At 40.5% G+C, this 20,586-nt stretch overlaps 1 protein-coding gene across 2 annotated transcripts in view; it reads left to right on the top strand.

Moving 5' to 3' along the window:
* Positions 1-20,586, top strand: part of DNAAF9 (dynein axonemal assembly factor 9) — a 62,159-nt gene that overhangs the window by 1,311 nt on the left and 40,262 nt on the right. For both annotated transcript variants that reach the window (XR_008965564.1, XM_057369326.1), the window contains exons 2-6: positions 7,932-8,011; positions 13,314-13,433; positions 14,248-14,372; positions 17,614-17,710; positions 18,847-18,953. Coding sequence is in view for 1 of the 2 variants with exons in the window: in XM_057369326.1 (XP_057225309.1) it covers positions 7,932-8,011; positions 13,314-13,433; positions 14,248-14,372; positions 17,614-17,710; positions 18,847-18,953 (529 nt within the window). In the remaining variant the exon portion in view is untranslated. The remainder of the gene's footprint in view (positions 1-7,931; positions 8,012-13,313; positions 13,434-14,247; positions 14,373-17,613; positions 17,711-18,846; positions 18,954-20,586) is intronic.

Raw genomic sequence — 20,586 nt, 5'->3', positions numbered from 1 at the left:
TCAAGTTGTGCCAGGAGAGGTTTAGGGTGGATATTACCAAACATTTCTCTGCAGGAASGATTKTCCAGCATTGGAACAGGCTGCCCARGGCACTGGTGGAGTGGACAGGTRTTCAAAAGGCATTTAAAAGACATTTTTGTGGTTCTTAGGGACAGGGTTTAATGGTGGCCTTGGCARTGTTGGGRTAACAATTGGACTCGATGGTCTTGGAGAGCTTTTCCAACCTAAATGATTCCATRATTCTGCTTTATGGTACCACAAAGRATAAGCCAGGAACTGAAGTGCTTGATGCTTTCAATAGTTCCAGCACAATACATGGAAGTATTCACCAGTGGGAAGCCAGATAATAAGGGAATGGGGATGTTGCACGTGAATTGCAGATAAACACTTGGCCAAGCTACCTGGGTTTGTGTTTGCTGTAGATTCTCAATTAAAAAAAACCAAACAAACGCCAAAACCAAAAAAGCTTTTTATGTTTAGTACAAGGAAGGAGCAAAAGCGTTTTCACTTTTTGGACAGTTTGCCAGTGAAATGAGGATTTCTGTTGTGAGAGAGAGAAATAGAGGTTGTTCTGCTTGCTTGAAACATGGCTGTTCTGTGCTGGTTATATTTCTCTCTGCCTGCAGTTAGAAATTGAATTGATAATGAGAGAGAAGGAAAAGTGACCTTTTCAAGTAATTTTTTCACTGAATAAATTAATCTTGTTTAGAGAGGGCTTAGATTTTATTTAGAGCCATAAAGTATCTAAAAATTCATGATTCATGATCAGTAGCAAAATGCCAAGATGGTTAAAAAAATGCTGGAAGAGAAAATGGTTTCCACTCAAGCCTACCTCTTCCTGAGTGATTTTTGTAATCTGAGACCCTGTTTTAGAGTTGTCATGAGAACATTCAGACTCTCTGAACATCTGCAAGCTTTTGAGCTGCACTGGGRGATGCAGCCAGCAACTGTAATTTGGTGCATTTGTAGGAGCCATGTCATCTGTTAATTTTTTTTCCTCTCCAACATTCGTTCTTGTGCAGTTTTTAAATTTTTTTTTATTGTCAGGCCAGATGGAGGCCAGTGTTTGCAATAAATTTCCCAGGCAGTCAGCAGATAGCRGGCAGTTAATAAAAATAACTTAAAACAAAACAATCCATTACTCTCCTCTCCCTGCCCCCAAGTTCCCAAACAGGAATGGAAAAATTCTTCAGACTATATAAAGACCGGAGACAGGGCCAGAGATAATTCTTGGAGTTCTTCCACATACTTGAGAGTTGTAGTTTGCCCTGTGGCACGTTAGGAACTGGCGACCCTCAACATTGTAACAAATAAAGAATGGGTTTGTAAATAGAAAGAAAAAAAATCCCTTAAGTAAGAGAGGGGTGCTGCCCAAAAAAGGGGATTTCTTTTTGGGAGGTGATGTCATCTTTCGTGTGCTTGTGTTTAGTGGTGGATAAGTGTTTTTTCCTTGTGAACACAGGCATTTCTGCACAAAATTTCCATTAAGTGCTTGTTTTGAATATCTCCATCTGAAAATCAATGCAGATTTGTTCTATTTCAGAGCGCTCTGCACCCACCCAATCTGAATTACCTTTATGTAAAACAGAGTAAGCAAATCCTCACGATTCATTATCCATGTTGGTAACGTAATACAGATGAGTTCTCACCATGTGTCTGTATGGGGAAATGCAAAATGAGTCTTTGGGTGAATTTTTCTCTTGTCTCTTCCTCTGTGCTTAACATTTTCCTGCTCTGAACCATTCTGTTGTTAATCACATCGTGGTTGAATATATGGCTTTTTTTCATGAATGAGGTATTTGGGAGCACGGGACCAAAGAGGTGTTGTGGTTTCCCAACCAGTTTTAGTTGGGGACTTGTCTCTGATGGAAGATTAACAGTCTGTGCCCATGAGTTCCTTAGGTAATTATGCTGAGGTTCAGGATTTTGTAAGAGCACAGTTGGATTTTTTTTTTTTTTAAGGAATGCACTTTATTTTAGCAATTCAAAGAGAGAGCTGATTTAACTTGCTGAAGTACAGGAGAAAAAAGAAAAACAACTCCCATTCCTTGAATATGGATGGTTTTCTGCCAACCAAGCGAAGTAAGATGGCTTAGGGTCTGCTCCAGTGAAAATTGAGGGATGTGGAACCATGTGATTGATGGGAATGGAGAGGAACTAGAAGGGAAGTTTGCCAAAGAGAAAAGCAGAGCTGTGGCATTGACTCAGCTGCACGTGGAGCTTCAGCTGAGCTCTCCCTTTGTGATCATTCAGCTTGAACTGATGGCCCAGCATCTGATCTGGAGCTTGGTGGCCACGTGGCTGCAGAGCCTGTGGTCCAGGAAAGGCCCTGAAGGTGAATTTAGTCTTGAGGCACCCTAGCTTAACTTCTGATTTCTGCTCCAGTGCCCTGTCCTTTTAATCAGTGACAGAGCTRCTGGTTTTTGCTGCTTCTTCAATTRTTATTTTYTCAGCTGATAATGTTTTTGGAGARGGAATGGTTKGTGCTCTCCAAAATGTGCTGCAAAATTAGAAAGTGACAATACAGGCATGGTTTTTATAAATTAGCCTGTTAATYAGAGAGAACATATAAGCTTAGGGTCTGACTGGTGTGTAAGTGATGGATGACCCATCCTTAAATAAAAATCCTCAACAAGTTTGTGATGTGCAAATGGCATCAGGCAGTTCCAGGTGTCTAGYAAGGAGAAACTTCCAATGTGCTTTGAGGTCTTTGGATTACAGAATTGAATATTCCAGTCCATTTAAGGTCAAGAAGTAAGGAATTTGGTCCTGAAAATGCACACAGTTTAAATTTATTCATCTATGTCCAGTTGTAATATTTGCTTCTCAAAGCTCCTAAACTGTTACTAGATCTCCTGTTGACGGTCAAGATCCCTATGCTCATTGTAGAGAAATTTGGAAAATAGCTGGAAAATTGTCATATGTTTTAAATTGGGTGAATGTTGTCTTTTGTGAGTGCCAAGCAATGAAACAGTTATTTTGAAATCAATGAAATTCCGAGAGGCTTTAGCTCAGCCTGACTTCTGGTRTCTGTTTTCACAGCTATAGTAAGGTGGGGATAATGTCAGATTGTGGGAATCCAGGGAAATCCTGGMCTCTAAATAAAAGCAGACAGTGTTTCTGATGGAAACTTGAGGTCAACAAAAGACCCAAGAAAACTAAACTTGACCTTTTTTCGGGGAGTAAAATGAAAACAGCTGGTAATAACAGCGAGTTAACAAGAAGTGAGATTTGGGGAAAAAAAAAAACCAAAAGAAAACGTGTATTACCGTTCTGTTTTGTTTATTTATTTATGCTAAATCGAGCGGTTAATGTTAAAACCATTGTCTTAGGTAGACAGCAGGAATCTATTCAAGTTATTCCCWGCTAATGTGAGAATTCGCCCAGGCTTGCCAGGGCTATCTCCGATTTTCCCCGTTGTTCCCCGGCATCCATCAAACCACGGCCACGTGCGGCTTTTTTCGGGCTGCCAAGCCTTTGTGGGGGAGGAGCGAAACATCTGCCAAGATGAAGCAAAAACCAGCTCGAACACAGCGAAATCTCAGCCTTTGTCAGCCGAATCGGGTTTTAAACACAGTTACAGCCCTGGCGGCCGTATGGTGAGAATCCACCGGCGATCGGGCAGGGATCAATGCTAATATCGGCGCTGGATTAGGACGTCAAGAAAAGGCAGCTTGCACTCAGGATAAATCCAGCCAGCCTTGTGGGAAAATAAACGAAATCGGATGGAAATTCAAGCACCGCGTGGTATTGTTGAGGAAATGTATTTGTTCTTTGTGATTGAGAAAGGCGAAGTTGTTAATATTGTCTTTATTTGCCAACAGACGTGCCTTGCAGCGCCGTGTCTGCTACCAGGCTGTGACAGGCTGGCTGTTGTAAAGCGAGGTGCTTTGCATAATTAGTGTGAAGACGTGAACAGATGAGCACTAATTCTTGGAAGTTAATGATTGTCAATTATCTCCCCTTTTTTATTTTTTTTTCTGGATCTAGTCCAAGATTAGCGGAATATCAAGTACCTCAAGGTACAATTCCTTAATTGACCCAAGCGCACTTTATTGCCAGATGTCMCCCCAAAATGTGGCTTTGCCTTTTGACCTGCCTTCATCAGCAGTCAGGTCAGCTTGCCGCTGGTTGAAAGCGTTGTTTTCTTTTTAATTCCTAGGCTGGAGGTTGTTTGGATCCATAAGCTGATCCGACCTGACACATGGCTTCAAGATCGTTAGTGCAGACACAAAGGCGGCGAGAAGGGCCAGACTGGCCCTCCCAGCACCCGGAGATTTTATTCTGGTTTAAACCGACAGAAAAATCCCATTTTCTGGTCAAAAGTGGGGAAAAAAATTTCCTCTTCACCTATTATTTCAACTTCTTACCCACTTTGGAAGTTGTCTCATAGGATATGGGTGGATAAGTCGCTTCCAGCTCCTCTTGCCCAAATCTCATGAAATCCAGCATTTCGGAGCTTCCTTTCACTATGTTTCCAAACACACCTAATGCTGTTTTTTTCAGCTGGAGGTTACTGTAAGTTTAGCTGTGGTTTTGTCGATGGTGGCTCCAGAGCCAAATCTTCCAGGGAAGCATCCCWAGGCCCACAGGTTTGAGTGGAGGTTGTTGTTTCCTTTTGAATTTGTGCTGCTGGGGTCAAATGAAAAGGAGTAAAATGTCAGCRCTTGTTTTGGAGACGGAAAAAGTCATGGATTTGTGTTCCCAGGACAGTGTCTTTGTTTTTGTCAGATGACTCTCTAATGTGAAGTCCAAGAAAATGCCTTTATTTTCCCCCCACTGACTTTATGCACAGTTTAGCCTGTATTGTTTAAAAGCATGTYGTAAGAATTCTAATTATTCTCTTCCCTATTTCTGAATGGCATCTTTCTTCAGGCACACAAGTCTTCTGTGTTTGGTGTCAGCTTTTGAATGTAATGATTTATCCACGCTTGAAATGACATTGAAAATTTTTCTCTGAAGGAGCTTTTTCAAGGAATTCTCTCATAGAAACCAATCCTTAAATGAGGCAAGGGAAAATATTCTGCTGTAATCTGCTTAATATTAAGAATGAAATAAACAACTTTATTTCATGGTGAGATATATGACCAATAATGAACATATAATTTGCTTGTTGCTTTCACATTTTATGTCAGGACATGTARCATGACATCCAGATTCACCTGGCAGAAATGTTTTAGTATCTTAATRTGAGGACTGTAGATATTTTTAAGGGCTGCACCAAGGTTACAATCTATTTGACAAATATTGAAAGTAATTCTAGGAGAGTAAATATTTCAGTAAACTGAAAACTTAAGGAAGGAAAGGAATACACAACCTGTGAGGACTCTCTTCCTCCAATTCTTCCTTTTTTCCACCCATCACAGTTTACTTGATCAGAAAATACTTGCCCAGAACTCAAGAAGACAAAAACCCCATTTATTTGCTTTTTTTTTTTTTTGCTCTGGTCTTCTTGCACAGGCTCCTAGTGCTACTTCTTATAAATGATAAATGTGTTTTATTGGGTCACTCTTTTATGGAAGCCTTTGAAATTAAAATTTAAAGATCTTAGGAATAGCTTACCTTGTTTCAYATGGTAATGGTTTTTAACAAATGGGAAAATCTTTCCCCATGAGTTTTTATACTTGTTCTTTGTTAAATTGAGTTCWGCCCATTTGATTTTTCTATAACTGRTCGGGAGGGGGGAGAATGATAGGTTTGTAATCCTGTCATATTTATAATGTATAAGAGGTTTTAAAATTTAGAGTTCAACAGCCCTGAAAAACCTTTGGCTGGAGAATGACTTAAATTTGCCATCAGAGTTGACCATGAGCAGCAGAGGGATTATTGCATCTTGTTTCTGAGGAGCTGAAGGAAAATCTCCCTCTTGTGCCTTAACACTTTTTCTGTTGACTGTTTCTTTCCTCACTCTGAGCAGAAACAGGAAGATGCATCCTCTGATATGGGAAATGTTTATTAAAAGTCCAGGAGCTGTTTGCTGTGTCACTGCAGAGGTCCTTGGATGTCCTTTTTCTTCCAGTTTGTCCTTCAGATCCTCTCAGGAATCATGGAAACAAGTTCTTTGCAGATAGGTCAAGAAGCATTTTGGGAAGGATTTTACTTTTGAGCAGCTTTGTGCCAAGAAGTTGCTTCCATTTTCTTGGGTTTGTTTTCACAGAGGCTGCAGCAATCCTGCARGAGCTCCTCAAATAACTGTGGGCTTGTGCAATTTGTGTTGCTGTTTCCATACCAACAAATGAAAGAAGTCCCATTTGTTTGTGCCCACAGTGAARAGTCTGGGGATTTTTTTCTACCCTCTATCTCGTGATATGGGAAGTATGAAAATATGAGCACAAAAATAGAGCTTGTTGTAGGGAATCATCTCTCACCCAGCTGGTCTGGGCTTCTGATTAATGCTGGGATGAAAATTTTCCTGAATAAGGTACAAACCCTTAATTTTGTATCGCTCTGAGATTCAGTTTTAGGTGAGGCTTTAGAGAAGGAATGATTAGAAGTTGCTAAAATGTGAAACATGAAGTTCAGTGTTTGTTTTTATGGATTTCCTGCCATGGCTGTGTGGGCAAATATCTGATAATACCTGATGAAGTATCTTTGCTGTCATCAGTGGCTTTAATTTCTGATTCCATATCTTAAGATCGGATCAAAATGTCCCTCCATCCCTCCATCCAGCAGACTGTGATCCACTATAGCATATCATATAATTGAAAAGTTCCAGGTAAAAAGAATAATTAAAGGATTCAAAACTGAAACATGTGACCTAAAAAAGGGAAAAATTAGTGCTGGAGCGACTTCACTGACTTTGTGCTTCCTGTGAAAGTATCTCCAAATGGAGTGTTGTCTGTCCTTTATCACTGATGTTTGAATTTCCCTTAGATTAGCCATAATGGAAACCTTTCATGTTCATTCTTTCTTTCAGAGAAAGTAGAGCACAATAATTGTGGTATTGCTGAAAAGACCTATTTGCTTTTTTACTTAGCTAAAGTAATGCTGAAAATAGAAATATTTGACCTTACTTTATTGTTTGTTTGAACTGATCATAAATTTAGCTTTGTTTGAGTGTTTCTGTGAGAGACATTTGTTTCCTGGAGCTGAACAGTTCATAGTTCTGTAAACAAGTCTATAAACAAGAAATCCCATTCATTAATATCAACAGTGAAATTTCTTGTCTTTTATCTGTATTTAAACAAGCTCACAGAATATTGCCTCTAAGCATAAATTGTGTTGCTCTCTGTGTGGCTGTTGTAGCTGAAAGATGCATATTGGGCAACAATTAAAATTTATATAATAAACTATTCACTTTGATTATAAAAAAAAATCTGYCTGTTGCAGATAGAATTTTGCCTGGTTTAAAGATAAATATTGGACAGATGAATTAAAATTCATATAATAAACTATTCATTTTGATTATGAAAATTCTTGGCAAACCTTGGCATTGTTTCATTTCTCTTTAATGTTTCAGTTGGTGATCTTGGAGGTCTTTAACAACATTAATGATTYTCCTGATGATGCTGGAGATGCTGAAACTTCTCTTTCTCAAGTTCCTCTTGGGATGTAGGTGCTCCTGTGGTCCTTTCTGATGTTGCTTTGGTCTTTGTTTCTCTTGTGGAGAAGGGAATTTGCTGCTGGCCTGGTGAGAGCAAACCTGAGCAGCAATTTTTGCCATGTTAGAGATTAACAGAGCACGTGGGTAGAAGGGAGAATTACAGGTTCCAGTCTTCTCTCAGCGCTGTGGATTTCATCTTTTAGTGGGCAAAARTAATCTGGAATGGTTTGATATGAGGTCTGAATCTGCCTCAAACAAAAAATACCCAAGYTGAAGTGTGTCCTCTTTGTTTATGTAATAAAGGGAGCAAAGCTGGGTCAGCTATTCAGCCTCCCAATTTGACATTTCACAACAGTGACCTTGAGGACAAATTCTCTTTCTTTTGCAGTTGCAGCCGCCTCCGAAATATCCAGAGCATCCTGACACAGAGCAGCAAATCTCAGCCTGATGGAATCCTCTGCATTTTAGGTTAGTGTTACATTTTTTGTTCTCATTGTTACTGATAACACTACCTCGAGTTTCAGAAAGAAAAAAATCATCTTCTTGCACCAAGCCCAAGCCTGGTTTCTCAGTGAATGAACAGGTGATTGTTAACACTCTTTTCTCCCTAAACAATTCTTCAGCCTATTTACTAATTTTGGGCAAAGAGTGACTTGAGAAACTCGGGAAGCAGTTAGGAGTTAAATGTTGGCACGTAAACAGTCTGTGTTTTCAGTACTTTATTTCCTCTGCGAGAAAAGGGCAGGAGGAAATAAAGGTGCAYGTGCAAGAGGCCTGTGGGAAAATAACAGGAGTTTTGGACTGCTTTAATATAATTTCATTGACTCTTGTTTCATCTTATATAATCAGTGTCAAGATATTAAAGGAAAAATGCTGACGTTATGATTGAAAACTTGAGTCCTTAGAGAAAAGGGCTTAGGAGTGATTGTTTAAATAATATATTACAGTTAAAGAGAAGTCTTATGTAGACCTAAAGAAGCTCTGTGTGGGAAGTGATACAGAGGTCTATTTTTTTTAGGATTTTTATTAATTTTTTAATGATTTAGCACAAAAACTTAAAGCTTATTTGCTGGACAAAATAAAATTTGTGAATATATATATATAACTTCATTCTCTTAGAGTCAATGCAAACTGTACAACRTGAGCCTTCCTACCCTACATTCTCTGGGGTAGGAGGCTAAGTCTGGCTAAGCAGTAACTGTAAGGTCTGTAAGGTCACTGTGTCAGCCTTCCAGTGAAACTTAATCATACAGGATAAACTGCTTGTGTTTGCCTCTGTTGCTGATWGAATTTCATAAAGCGTGTTAAATTGAGCCATCTCACCAATGACACTGCAGAATTTAATGATTTGGTAATTCTGAGACTGCACTGAGTCCCAGGTAAAGTACAGTCATTGAAAAGATTGTACAGCTTTAAGGAAAGCAAAGGAATTGCTTTGTGTAATCCTCAGTGTCATGTGAAGGATTTAATTCTRTTCATAAGAGCATACCTCTTAATAAATAAGCACTTGTGGTATGGAAATATAGGAGGTGTGTTTTGTTGGGAGACTTGTGCTTTGCACTGATCTCTCAGCACCCACAATGGGGCTCTTGTCTGCTCTGACCTGGCTCCTGTAGCCTGCAGAATTTCTGGCATAACTTCTGTTAAACAGGCATGTCACTGTTATAAATGCATTAAATCTGTCATCAAATACAAGCTTCAGATGACAAAAAAACCATGTAGTTTTACATCCCGGATCCTGCTGACTTGTGTGGGAAGTGGATRCTCATAACTATGGTTTTTTACAGTCAGTGCATGTTCTGTTTCACTTGGCTGCTTTTGATGGCCTGGAGTTAGTGCAGTTCCCTCACCCCAACTTTAGTTAGTGGGATAAAAACAGWATAAACTTCCACTGCTTTCCTTCAAGTTCATTAATATTTGTACTGAAATGAAATCTCACTGTGAGATCCCAAAGAGAGATGAGAACTGACTCATTGTTGGTACAAGTATTTAAACGTAGTTCCAGCTGATTTTTTCAAAAGAATCCTCTAATCTGATTTTGAAGTGGTTGCATGGCAGCATTCCTGCATTCTTTTCTGGGGAGAAAAGGCRTCACAACTGACAGGAAAAAGAATTTGGAGGGTTGGCATGACAGATGTCTTTWCAAAGTTGTGATGTCTCAGCTGGAATGTGTTGCTGTTAAATGATACTACAAACTATTTTTTGTAATAGTGGTGTTTCTTGCATTTTAACTTTCATCTCCTGGTTCTGTTGCTCTGATTTTTGMGGATGTGTGTTTAGTGTGAGTAGGGTGTGTCTGTAACTGACTGTGCTTATAGCTGTTCTGGTTGTAGATTAAATTATTTCACTATTCAGCTGAGCTGAATTTCTACAAATATTGATATTATTTTTTATTCTTGTCGAAGGGTATGAGTATACTTTCAAGGCTGTTCCAGTAAACCTTTACATTTATTTTATCTTGGTTCTGTTCAGGTGCTTGCTACTTTTAGAATGACTATTTTTTCTCCATTATATCCATCCTACACAGAGCTCTTCCTGCTGAGGTTTCTCCCACGTTCTGAGAACATTTAGTGGCATTGCAGTGATTGGAAAGGGATTGGGATGAACAAACAGAGGCTATTTAAAGGATTATTTGCTACTTCTACCAGCACTTCCACAATTGTGTGTTGGTTTTGGGYCAGTGTGTAAAGGTGATGTGTCCATTCCCTCCAGCCTCACCTTCCTGCTCCCTCCCTGTGGTGTCCCCATGTGCATTTTGCATCAGCGCTGGTGGTGTTGGGTATCTCACACCCACTTTATTTTCCCCCAGCATTCGGCCAGCCTGTTTTCAGCCAATTTAGCAAACTGAATGGGCTCGCTGAGGGGCAGCTGAGCCCTGGCTGCTGGAGCAGGAGCAGGARCGGCTCCTCGGGGCTCAGACGGAGTCATTGTCTGCCTACACCCGGGTGATGAGTTGGGAACAGGCGGGGGAGTCACCAAACTCCCAGCTCAGCTGGAGACAGGCGTCGGGCTTTCCTAATTAATGGCCTTGCCCATTGTTCTGGGGAGGACTCCTGATATGCTCTCCGGGATATCTTATCTTGGGCATTGTTTCATTTCCTGTTTGTTTGCTGCTAACTATATCTGTTCCTTTAACTCCATATGTTTCTGCAGAATAGCGCTAAAGCCTCAGGGTTAGACGGGATCTGGACAGGATACTTGAAAGGCCCAAGAAACCACAATCCCCAAATATTCTGCAGAGTTCATGGTTTTGTTAAATTAGTGCCTTCCCTTTGCAAGCAATAAATTCACCCATGTCCTCTGCTATGAGTTTAATTTGTCAGCTGTCCCCCYTTAACATCTTTTTGTTTTCTCCTCCCCTCCTTCTGTCATTAACTGAAAATGCAGGGGTTTGGTGTTTGGCTTGCAAGGTCTTCCCTACTTGAGGCTGCGATTTCTGATGAAATCTCCAACTCTACAAGGGATGGTGACATCATAACTGTTCTATTTTTTAATGAGGACAGTTTCTCATTGTTCTGCTGATATTCCAGAAATTAGATACACAGGATCAYAGAATGGTTTAGATTGGARGGRRMYTWAARRKTWWKKWRRWYCMAWYCCCCYKGCYATGGGCAGGGACACCTTCCACTGTTCCCCAGGTTGTGCCACACCCCATCCAGCCTGGCCTTGGAACCTTCCAGGGATCCAGGRGCAGCCACAGCTTCTCTGGGCACCYTGTGCCMGGGCCTCACCACCCTTATAGGAAGAATTTCTTCCCAAGATGCCATCTAACCCTGCCCTCTGGCAGTGGGAAGCCATTCCCCSTTTCCTTCCCTGCAGCCCTTGTTGCAATTCCCTCTCCAGCTCTCCTGGAGCYCCTTTAGGCCCTGGAAGGGGCTCTGACCTCTCCCTGGAGCCTTCCTTCTCTTCTCTGAACAGCCCCAGCTCTCCCARCCTGTSTGTGCCAGATTATTGCTCCTCTGACAGCCTTCAGAAGGTGCCTCAGTAAGGCAAGTAATCAGTAAAACAGATTATCTTCAGCACATTGTGTGTGCTCCCTTTCCAAAGCTATAACTGATTCCAAGGTGACTGATTACATTTAAATGGAGTTCCCTAAAACAATGGGATAGTTTCTTCCTGAAAGAAGGGAGTTTCCTCTTGTTTGTAACTAAAATCCCACCTAGATACAAAGGCTTTGCCAGCAATATTTGTAAGTTGAGTCCCATTGAATTCTGGGTTATGTTGATGTGCTTGCTTTCACAGGGCTGAAAATGTAAATAAAATAGAGGGACATATAAGAAGGAGAGGTCAGAAACAGCAGGAGAATAAGTATTCAAAGATTATGGAAGGAAAGATTTATTGAAGGATCAGAAAACGGGAGAGATGTGATGCAGCTCCTGCRTCTCCCAAYGCAGTCAAGGAATTACAGAATRGTTTGAGTTGGAAGGGACCTTAAATCCCATCCAGTCSCAGCCCCTGCCATGGGCAGGGACACCTCTCACTATCCCAGGGTGCTCCAAATCCCCTTCAGTCTGACCTTGGACACTTCYAGGGWKKYCCMARMCYYYYYKGGSCMRKYCMRMGRRSSSMRKKRWWMMRKYKKKKRAWTTWAARGGRWTKRAKTYMWYYKKTYYATAGYCTTWYACCAAATATCAGRTACTCTGGAACRTGTGAGCYACCMAWAGTTYCTGAGCAAACAAGGAGTTCATTAGACGGTGGAATTCAATAGCTGGATGCAGACACAGCATCTGGGTAGCCCTTTTAATCTAAAATGTAACAGGAAAARGAGCATAAATAGAAGAACCTGAGGTTTGTTCCAATTTCTGCAAGTTCAGGGGACTCTTGAGTAGTTTGGTTTCCAGTTCAAGTCCTGAGACTCAGATGTTCAGGCTCTGTTGTAACATTATCAATGTCCTGATCTCTCCTTCAGCACTGGTAACAGATCCTAATTTGCTGGCAGCCATTCCACTGTATCCTAATGTAACAAATCCTAATTTGTTGGCAACGGTTCCACCGAATCCTAATATAACTTGGTAGGAAACTTGTCATTAGAGGATTTTTTTGYCAGTCAAGTCTGGTGACCTCTGTGAAATGTGGATGCCAAGGATACTGCTTTATGTGTAGTTTTATATATTTGAGTAAACTGTATTTATTACAGTGGAATTGTGACTGTCATCCAGAGAGACAGAAATACTTTCTAAATCTGGCCTCATTCCTTTCTTTTTGTATTTCTCTTCTATCTCTTTATGCTCCAGATATTCAGTTGTTTTCATTTCATTTTCCCAAGGASCAGGAAAGGTTTCCTTTGTGCCCCATATGTTTTGTCAGAACCTCTTCTSAGGAGTCTGCAGTGGCTCTCTGGTGACTCAGGGATTGCACTGTAACACTGATAAGATAATGTTTAATCATGTATTCTAAAGCGGGAGATTTGGGTCACGGGATTAGTTTGTTAGGAAGCTTCAATCAAGAATATATTAATTAGAATGCATCCTGCATCCAGCCAGATGTTTGAATTACTAGACAAAACGGAATTTTGGATGCAGAGCACTGCAGAAAACAAGATACTTACATTTTTAAAGCAGTACCTGTGGATTTAGGTTGAAAGTGGGATGCCAGCRTGGGGCAGTGATCTCACAAAAACTCCTTTTCCCTTATTCTCATCTCCCAGTTTGTTCAACTGGGGAGTTGAGTTCATATTCCTGCTTTAAAGTTTAATAAATTGGGGAAGAAAACAAACTTTTTGGGTTTGTTTTTTAGGACACAGAACAATTTCCATGTTTTGCTGTTGCAGGGATAGACAGTCGATACAATGAAGGGTGCAGGGAGCTGGCAAATTATCTGCTCTTTGGTTTGTACAACCAGAACAACAACGACTTCGAAAGGACAGGCTTTCCTGAGGAAGTTCTGGATGGTGAGTGACTGCTCAACATTTTKACTTGGTCTGGATGGCAGATGAGTAGAAAAAGGGACATAGATTTAAAAAAAAAGTCATTAAATCTCTAGTTGTCTATATACACTTGAAATAGCCTTTTTAAAACACCATTGAAGAATTCATTTTTAAACATAGGAAGATAAATCCTCTATGTTTTATGCTCCACAAGTTACCTCAAAAGTTGTAAACTTAAACAATTACAGTCCTTTAGTTTACTCATGGTATGCATGTGCACTGTATTAATGAATGTGTGCTCACACCTCTGCAGTTCTAAAGCACTTGAGCTCTCTTTTACTTCAGCTCAYGAACTCACCTTTGTCATATTTGGACGTTGGCCAATCACTGTGATCACAGCTTATTATTCCCTTATTTGCATGAAACTTTTGGATATCTASCCCGCAGGCTGTGGTGGTGTTAGTTTTGAGTTGGAGCAGCTTTCTGATGTAATGTCAGGCAAGAGCAGCTGGAGTTGAGAGTTCTGGAATTGCTCTGGGACTGCTCTTCCCGACCCTCTTGGCTGCACAAAGGACAGGCTGATGCAAGTTCTGTGCAAGACTTGGGAATAACCCCACAGTTGTCTGGAACAGTAACAAGTGCTCTTGTGCTTGGAGCTGCATGTGGCTGCCAAATGTTTCTTCTTGTTGTTTGAAAGGAATTAGGAATTGCAGTGCATTCAGATAGTTGAACAATTTTCTTTTTTAATGAGGTACATGGTAGAAAAAAAAATGTTTTCTGTTTGGTTCCTTTTCTGTGAGGAGTCCTGATGCTTGAATATTTGTTCTGCTTGTTGCAGATATAATCATATTAATAAAACCTGACAGTGTGCATCTGTACTGCAACCCTGTGAATTATAATCATCTTTTGCCCTATGTGGCACACTGGAGGAACTTGCATTTCCACTGTCTGACTGAAAATGAGGTAAGTGAAAAATGAATGCAGACAAGGATTGCTAATGGACTTGTTAATGAACTGCTCCTTAAAGTGAAACTTCTTTTTTTAAAATCTTTTCAGAAGCTTTTTTTTCTCTTCCCTCCTCAGCAGGGGAGTGATCTGTGTGTGTATCTGGGTATTAATCATTTGCTAACGTGTGCAAGAAGAATATGTTGTCAATACTTTTATTTGTTGGAGCGTGAAGACAAATTGCTCCTCTCTCCCACTAATTGCTATTGTTTGGACATGAGTCAGTGATCTTTTAATGAGGAAAAAAACCTGGGTTGTGAGAAATGTAAAATTGGAATCAAGTATCACAGTCAACATGGAGATTTCCAACAGCCTTGTTTGCTGCCAAAGCAGTGTTTGTATTGGTTGCCAGTAGTTTTAGAATATTAGAAATCAAGAAACTTCATTATGTGTTTTCATTTTAACTATTGAATCTTTCTTTCAAGAACTATTAACCTCACTTTCATTACATCCCATGACTGATGTGGGTTTCATCTTGAATTAAAGGTCAAAAATACTCTAGAAAAATTCTGTTTATTGTCGTGAGGTATTTTCAGAGGAGTRAAAAATGAAAATACTGTTTGGGTGTAGAATAAGGGCCTTTTCATTCCATTTGAGACTGGAAATGCTTCTTCCTACTCTGAGTTTTGTGTAATTCCTTTTCTAAGTTAGAGTTGTACTGAATTCTGCAGGGAGTGGGTTTGGAACCTGTGATGTTGGTGGGTGAAGCCAAAGGAAGAATGAATGGGAAAGTCAGGGAGAGAACCCTTCTGTTCCCTTGAGTTTCCAGCTTGAAAACTTTGGGGCTTATGATAGATTGGTTGTGTTTATATTGGCTGGTTGATAGCTTAGATCACAGAATTAGGAAATAATTCAGGTTATAAGGGACCTCTGGAGATYRTCTTGTCCAACCTCCTGCTTYAGTGGTGAGATCAGACCAGGTTACTCAAGGTCTTTTTGCAGCTGGGTGTTGAAAGCATCCAAGGCTGATGACTCCACAATTTCTSCTCCATTTTCCCACTGTCCTCAAAGTGAAAAAGTGTTCTTGTCAAACCCAAACCTWTCTTGTTTTAAATCCTGCCCTTTGTCATGACCATTGTGGAGAACCTGGCTTCACCACCTCAGTAACATTTTGGTGGCTTTGAATTCCAGATATTGAACAAACCTGGATCACTCCTTCTGGAAAAATTCTCCATCCCACTGATTGTGGTGACCCTTCACTGAACTTGCTCCAGTTTATAAATGCCTGTCTTATCCATGAGTCCCAAAACTTGTGGAAACAGTTCCCTGAGTGCTGCAGAGAGGGATAATTCTTGCTAGGATAGAACAGCCAAGCTCCAGGTTAAAACATGCCACAACAAAACCTAAAACCTGGCTTCACAAGGCTTTTCTGTTGCCAAAATCCTGCTGAAAGGGCAAATCTGATGGTGGGAAAACACGTGCTCTTTGAAATCAGGAGTGGGGTACTTCTTACCACGCAGTTGCCACTGCAGCTGCAATCTCAGCTATTGAATTTTAAGCTTCATCTGCTTATGGGCTTTGATATGATTTATCGTGGTAAGCAGGAACCTTAATCACTCAGCGTTGGCTCGAAATAATGATGTAACTGGCAAGGTTAAACCATGCCACTTGTTCTTTGTGGAAATGAAGGGAAAAGTGTGATTTTGGAAGTGGAAAATACAGTTTTAATTCCTTGCTGTTTGATGTGAATGAGCTTCAGTCACATTCCCAACGTATAAGAATTGCCAGTTTCCTAGATTAGTGCAGAAAGACAAAATGTTGCTGTGTCAGGCTTTAAGTGCATCCTGTTTACAGGAGAATTCCCTGCAGTGGCTTTTAAGTACTTTTTTTTAGTGATAGAAGTAACTTCATAACAAAGATGCCAAAAAACTGCCAGAATTTTAGAAATAGATAAAGCAGTGCTGTACCTGGCTCTGGCAAAACATAGAACTTCTCCTTCCTTTTTTCCTTCCTACCTGCTTCAACCAGACCACAGGAATTTTAGTGAATATCCTAATCTTTAAAAAAAAACACCTTTATTTTTAAGAAATGCCCTTGTTCCAAGTGGCCAGATAGGATAAAATACTGAAATTCGATGCAGTAAATTTTGGGTTGTGTTTATTCCTGCAATAGCAGATTGTCAGCAAGCCTTAAGCACCTCTCCAAAACCCCAGTTCTTATTCCAACGGCATTTTAAAGTCCTGAGAAACTGGCAGTTGTTTGGGGCTTGGCTTTGAGCTGCAACTTTGATCTGGCTTTCTGGGATTGAAGAAAGAACAAACCACGGATGAGCTGGGGCTGCATCTTAAATTCAGGCTTGGCTTAAAAGAACTTATTCTCAAAATAAATGTGCTGGGTGTACCCTGAAGCTCGCAGAAAGTTCATAATCATGTAATTTGCCTTGATAAGAAGTTCAGAGCAGTGCTCATARAAATAAAATAAAATAAAATAGGCAAAACACTGCTGCCTTCTGATCTTGCTCCAGAAAACAAGTGGCTCTTGAAGAAGCCAGCAGGGCTAGACCTGGTGGTTCCAGACTTGCTGCTAAGCTGTGCCTTTTCACATCAAAGTCACTGTGTTTTCAGGTTTAAAAATTATTTTGGTGTGATTTGCCTCTTCAGTCTGGTTTTTRTGCTKTTTTGAGTTTGGGTATTTGTTCTTCAGTCTGCTGAAGTCTTCAGCTCAGTGTTGCAGGAAGGTTTCTCCTCTTCTTTCCTCCACCTTTTTCTCCATTTTACTTCTCCCTCAGACAGAAACTGGTTCTCATTGCTTAATCTGTGACCTGAGGCTTATTCTGTCATTGATTTTCCTTGCTCAGTGTTGTTTAGCTGGTAATACAGTATTTTATTTTTATTTTTTTTCCCCTCAGTGACATGTTTCTCATGGCACATCTGTTGATACCCTCAAAATAACTTTTATCTTTCAAATCTCGATGTTGAAAGACTTCACTGAAAGTTGAAAATGAAGTCTATAATTATTCCTTCCATCTATCATTATTGAAACCCTTGCTCTGAAGTTTGATTTTTTTTTTTTTCAATTTCCATGGGATTGATTACATCCCTGCCATGATGGGATTTCCAAAATATAGAGAATAAAGATGTTCTTGAGCTTCTGGAGGTTGTAGGTGATATTTCAGTGGTTTACATACTGCATTTTCTCTTCACTACCAATCAAATTAGGGCGTGCCTAATGCAATTTGATTTTAAATKACTTCTTTCAGTATGAAGATGAAGAAGCTGCAGAGGAATTCAAGATTTCCAGCTTTGTGGACATGGTCCGGGATTGCAGCCGCATCGGAATCCCCTACAGCTGCCAAGGTAGGCTGGATTATGCTCAGAGTGGGAGTATTTTGCACCCTGCAAATTCAGGSAATAAAGATTTCCTTGCCTTTGGTAAAACATAATTAGTGTGTCGATWGCTTCCTTTTAGCTGTTGTTTCTTAAGTTGAATTTCTTTCTGAGAACTGGAAGCCCTCAGAGTTCGTCTGGGGAGCAAATGCCCCCAGCGTGAGGCAAAGAAATGATTTGCATTCAGAGAAGTGTCCTGAGCTGCTACAGAAGTTCTCTGTTCCCATGGGAGCTCCAGATAAATCCTCCTTTATGTAAGGGGAGAATAAACATTTCTTTATGCAAGTTTCCTTTTTTAGTACTGAAAAAAAAAATCCTGCCCTGCACGGCTTCCTGTTGGGATCTGGAGCCAGCCTTGAGCCTCAGCAATTCAATCTTGTGTTCTTTTTTTATTCCTAATTYTTTATTGCTTCCCTTAGGGAAGGGTGATAGGCTCTGGAAAATCATTAATGGCTCCTGGGGTTCTGTGTTAGGAAGGATGTGAAGAAATTGTGTAGCTTAAGGCTGATAATGACACTTCAGATTCTTTGCWGCTACACCAGGGAATGCCAGGATGAAAAATTTTCATCTCCCCCAACTTAAAATTCTGATKAAATGGGGATGGTGGAAGAAATTCTTCYCTGTGAGGGTGGGRAGGCTCTGGTRYRCRGTGCCCAGAGAAGYTGGAAGTGTCCAAGGCCAGGTTGGATGGGGCTTGGAGTAGTCTGGGATAGTGGAAGGTGTTTCTGCCCATGGCAGGGGGTGGAAWGAGCTGATCTTCAAGGTCCCTTCAACCCAAACCRTTCTGKGATTCTGTGATCTTGACAGTATTTTACTTCAGGTCAAGTATCTGAGGAGGAACTGGAGTAAGCAAAGCTCCCTGTTTATTATCTTGAATTTTAATTATTAATTGTCTGGGAATGAAGTTTGTAAGGGGATATGTAAAATCCTGGGAAAAAGGGACAACATTTAGGAGCTTCTAAAAGCTGCTGTCTGCACAAAAAATACTTTTYGCTTATTTAAGTTGCACAAAGATAGGACAAATAAAACCCTCTGTGAATCCCAGGARCTCAGAGATCCTGAAGTGGCAGGATTTGTGAGGGAATGTTGCTGTGYTCACTCTGCAGGTCACCTGCAGATATTTGACATGTTCATCGTGGAGAAGTGGCCGATTGTCCAGGCCTTTGCACTGGAGGGCATCGGGGGCGACGGCTTCTTCACCATGAAATATGAAGTGAGTGCTTCCCTTTCTCATTTCCTTTCTGAAGCAGAAGTTAGTCACGAAATTGTTTTGTTTGGAAAGTACTTCTGGAGATGATGTAGTCCTGACTCRCTGCTCAAGTGAGCTGCTAAATGGAAGTTTAAAATGTGTTTAAAACTGAGTTTTAATTGTGCCAGGATGGAGACCTGACATTGTTGCTGAGATTCTGTTCTGAGCTACACAGCACTGTTCTGATTAAACCAGGATTATTTGGACATTCTCCTCAGGCCTCTGCTGTGATTCAAAAYTTTTTTCCATCCCTCCTAGAGTCTCCTCTACCAAAATCCAATTTTTTTACCCCTGCTAGATGGGTTACAGATCTTCAAGAGTAGAGCAGGAGGAGCTGCTAATGTCAAAAACCTTGAGATGAGCTCAGAAAAGAAGTAGTGACTGTATTTCTGGGGTCACTGGTTTTGACTGAAGAGATGCATCTCCTTCTGTCTCTGACATTGTATATTCATGGGTCATCATACCCTGCTGAATAGGGCAACAGTCAGGATTTTTTTGCTCCTATATTTAATAATGATTTGMTGTTCCACTCTGAGCAACTTACATCATTGATTTGCCCATTTATTATGCTCTGAACAGCGTTTTCAAATGACAGCTTTGCATTTCTGTACTGGTTTAGAGCTTCTTTTATTTCATTGTCTTGAACCTCTGCCACAGCAATGCAGATGTCCTATTTTTCTTATCACTCCTCCTTTTTTTTTTTTTACAGCCATAAAGGGCTTTTGTCTGACTTTTGGTAGCTGGAAAGCCCCCAAAGAATTAACAGTGCCATTGTTCAAGTCTCATCATATCTAAAATTGTATATGCTTGCTCAGAAATATTTTCTGTGAGTTCATGTGCTTTTTCTGAGCCCTGGTTCCTTTTTTTTTCAGGCTTTTTATCATTCAGTCTCTGGTACTGTAACAGCTCGTGGTGTCAAACTGCCCAAACCATTAAATATCGAGTGCAAACAGATGAGCATCTTTGGGGAAGACAATCAATAGCTCTTCCTGATATCTGAAATGAGTTAATGAAAATTTGACTGGCAGTTCAGGAGTTGTTCAGGTTCTTTAATTGCCCTTTAATTAACCCAGTTCATTTMACAAATCCCTGGAGGCTCTGACAAAATGTTGTGGCACAGACAGGACCTCTCCTGTGCCATTGATGGAGCTGATACTGTCTCCAAACACTCCTGATTATTTCAAAAGGAGCAGGGAAAATACTTGGACTCTTTTTTTAAGAGCTCTCTTGGCTTTGGCAGTCCAGGCAGYTCCAGCTGGAGTTCTTGCTTGCTTCCTCCTTGAAGTCATGAGGGGATTTYAAGTGAGAAATGACATTCTTAACTCTTTACGTGGGTGTTTGTGTGGTTCTGTGTCAGGCAGCTGCTCTGTGTCACTGATGGGGGAGGAAACCAGTCTGGGAGGAAGTGCTTTGGGATCACTGTAAATGATGTATAAATTGATACTTCTGCCCTTATTAAAAGGGAGTGTTTTAGTGCATTTTTAGCTCTCTTTCCCTCTGAGATTTTTCCCTGTGCTGTGTGTTCTCTTAGATTTGAACATAATCGAAGGACGATAATTTCGGACTTATCCCAGTCTTTTAAAGGCAGTTGCTGCCT

Source organism: Malurus melanocephalus, unplaced genomic scaffold, assembly GCF_030028575.1.
Source record: "Malurus melanocephalus ecotype Western Australia unplaced genomic scaffold, MMel_1.1 scaffold_107, whole genome shotgun sequence".
Classification (NCBI taxonomy): domain Eukaryota; kingdom Metazoa; phylum Chordata; class Aves; order Passeriformes; family Maluridae; genus Malurus; species Malurus melanocephalus.
The sequence above is the reverse complement of the archived record's forward strand: the minus strand, read 5'-3'. Positions and strand labels throughout refer to the sequence as shown.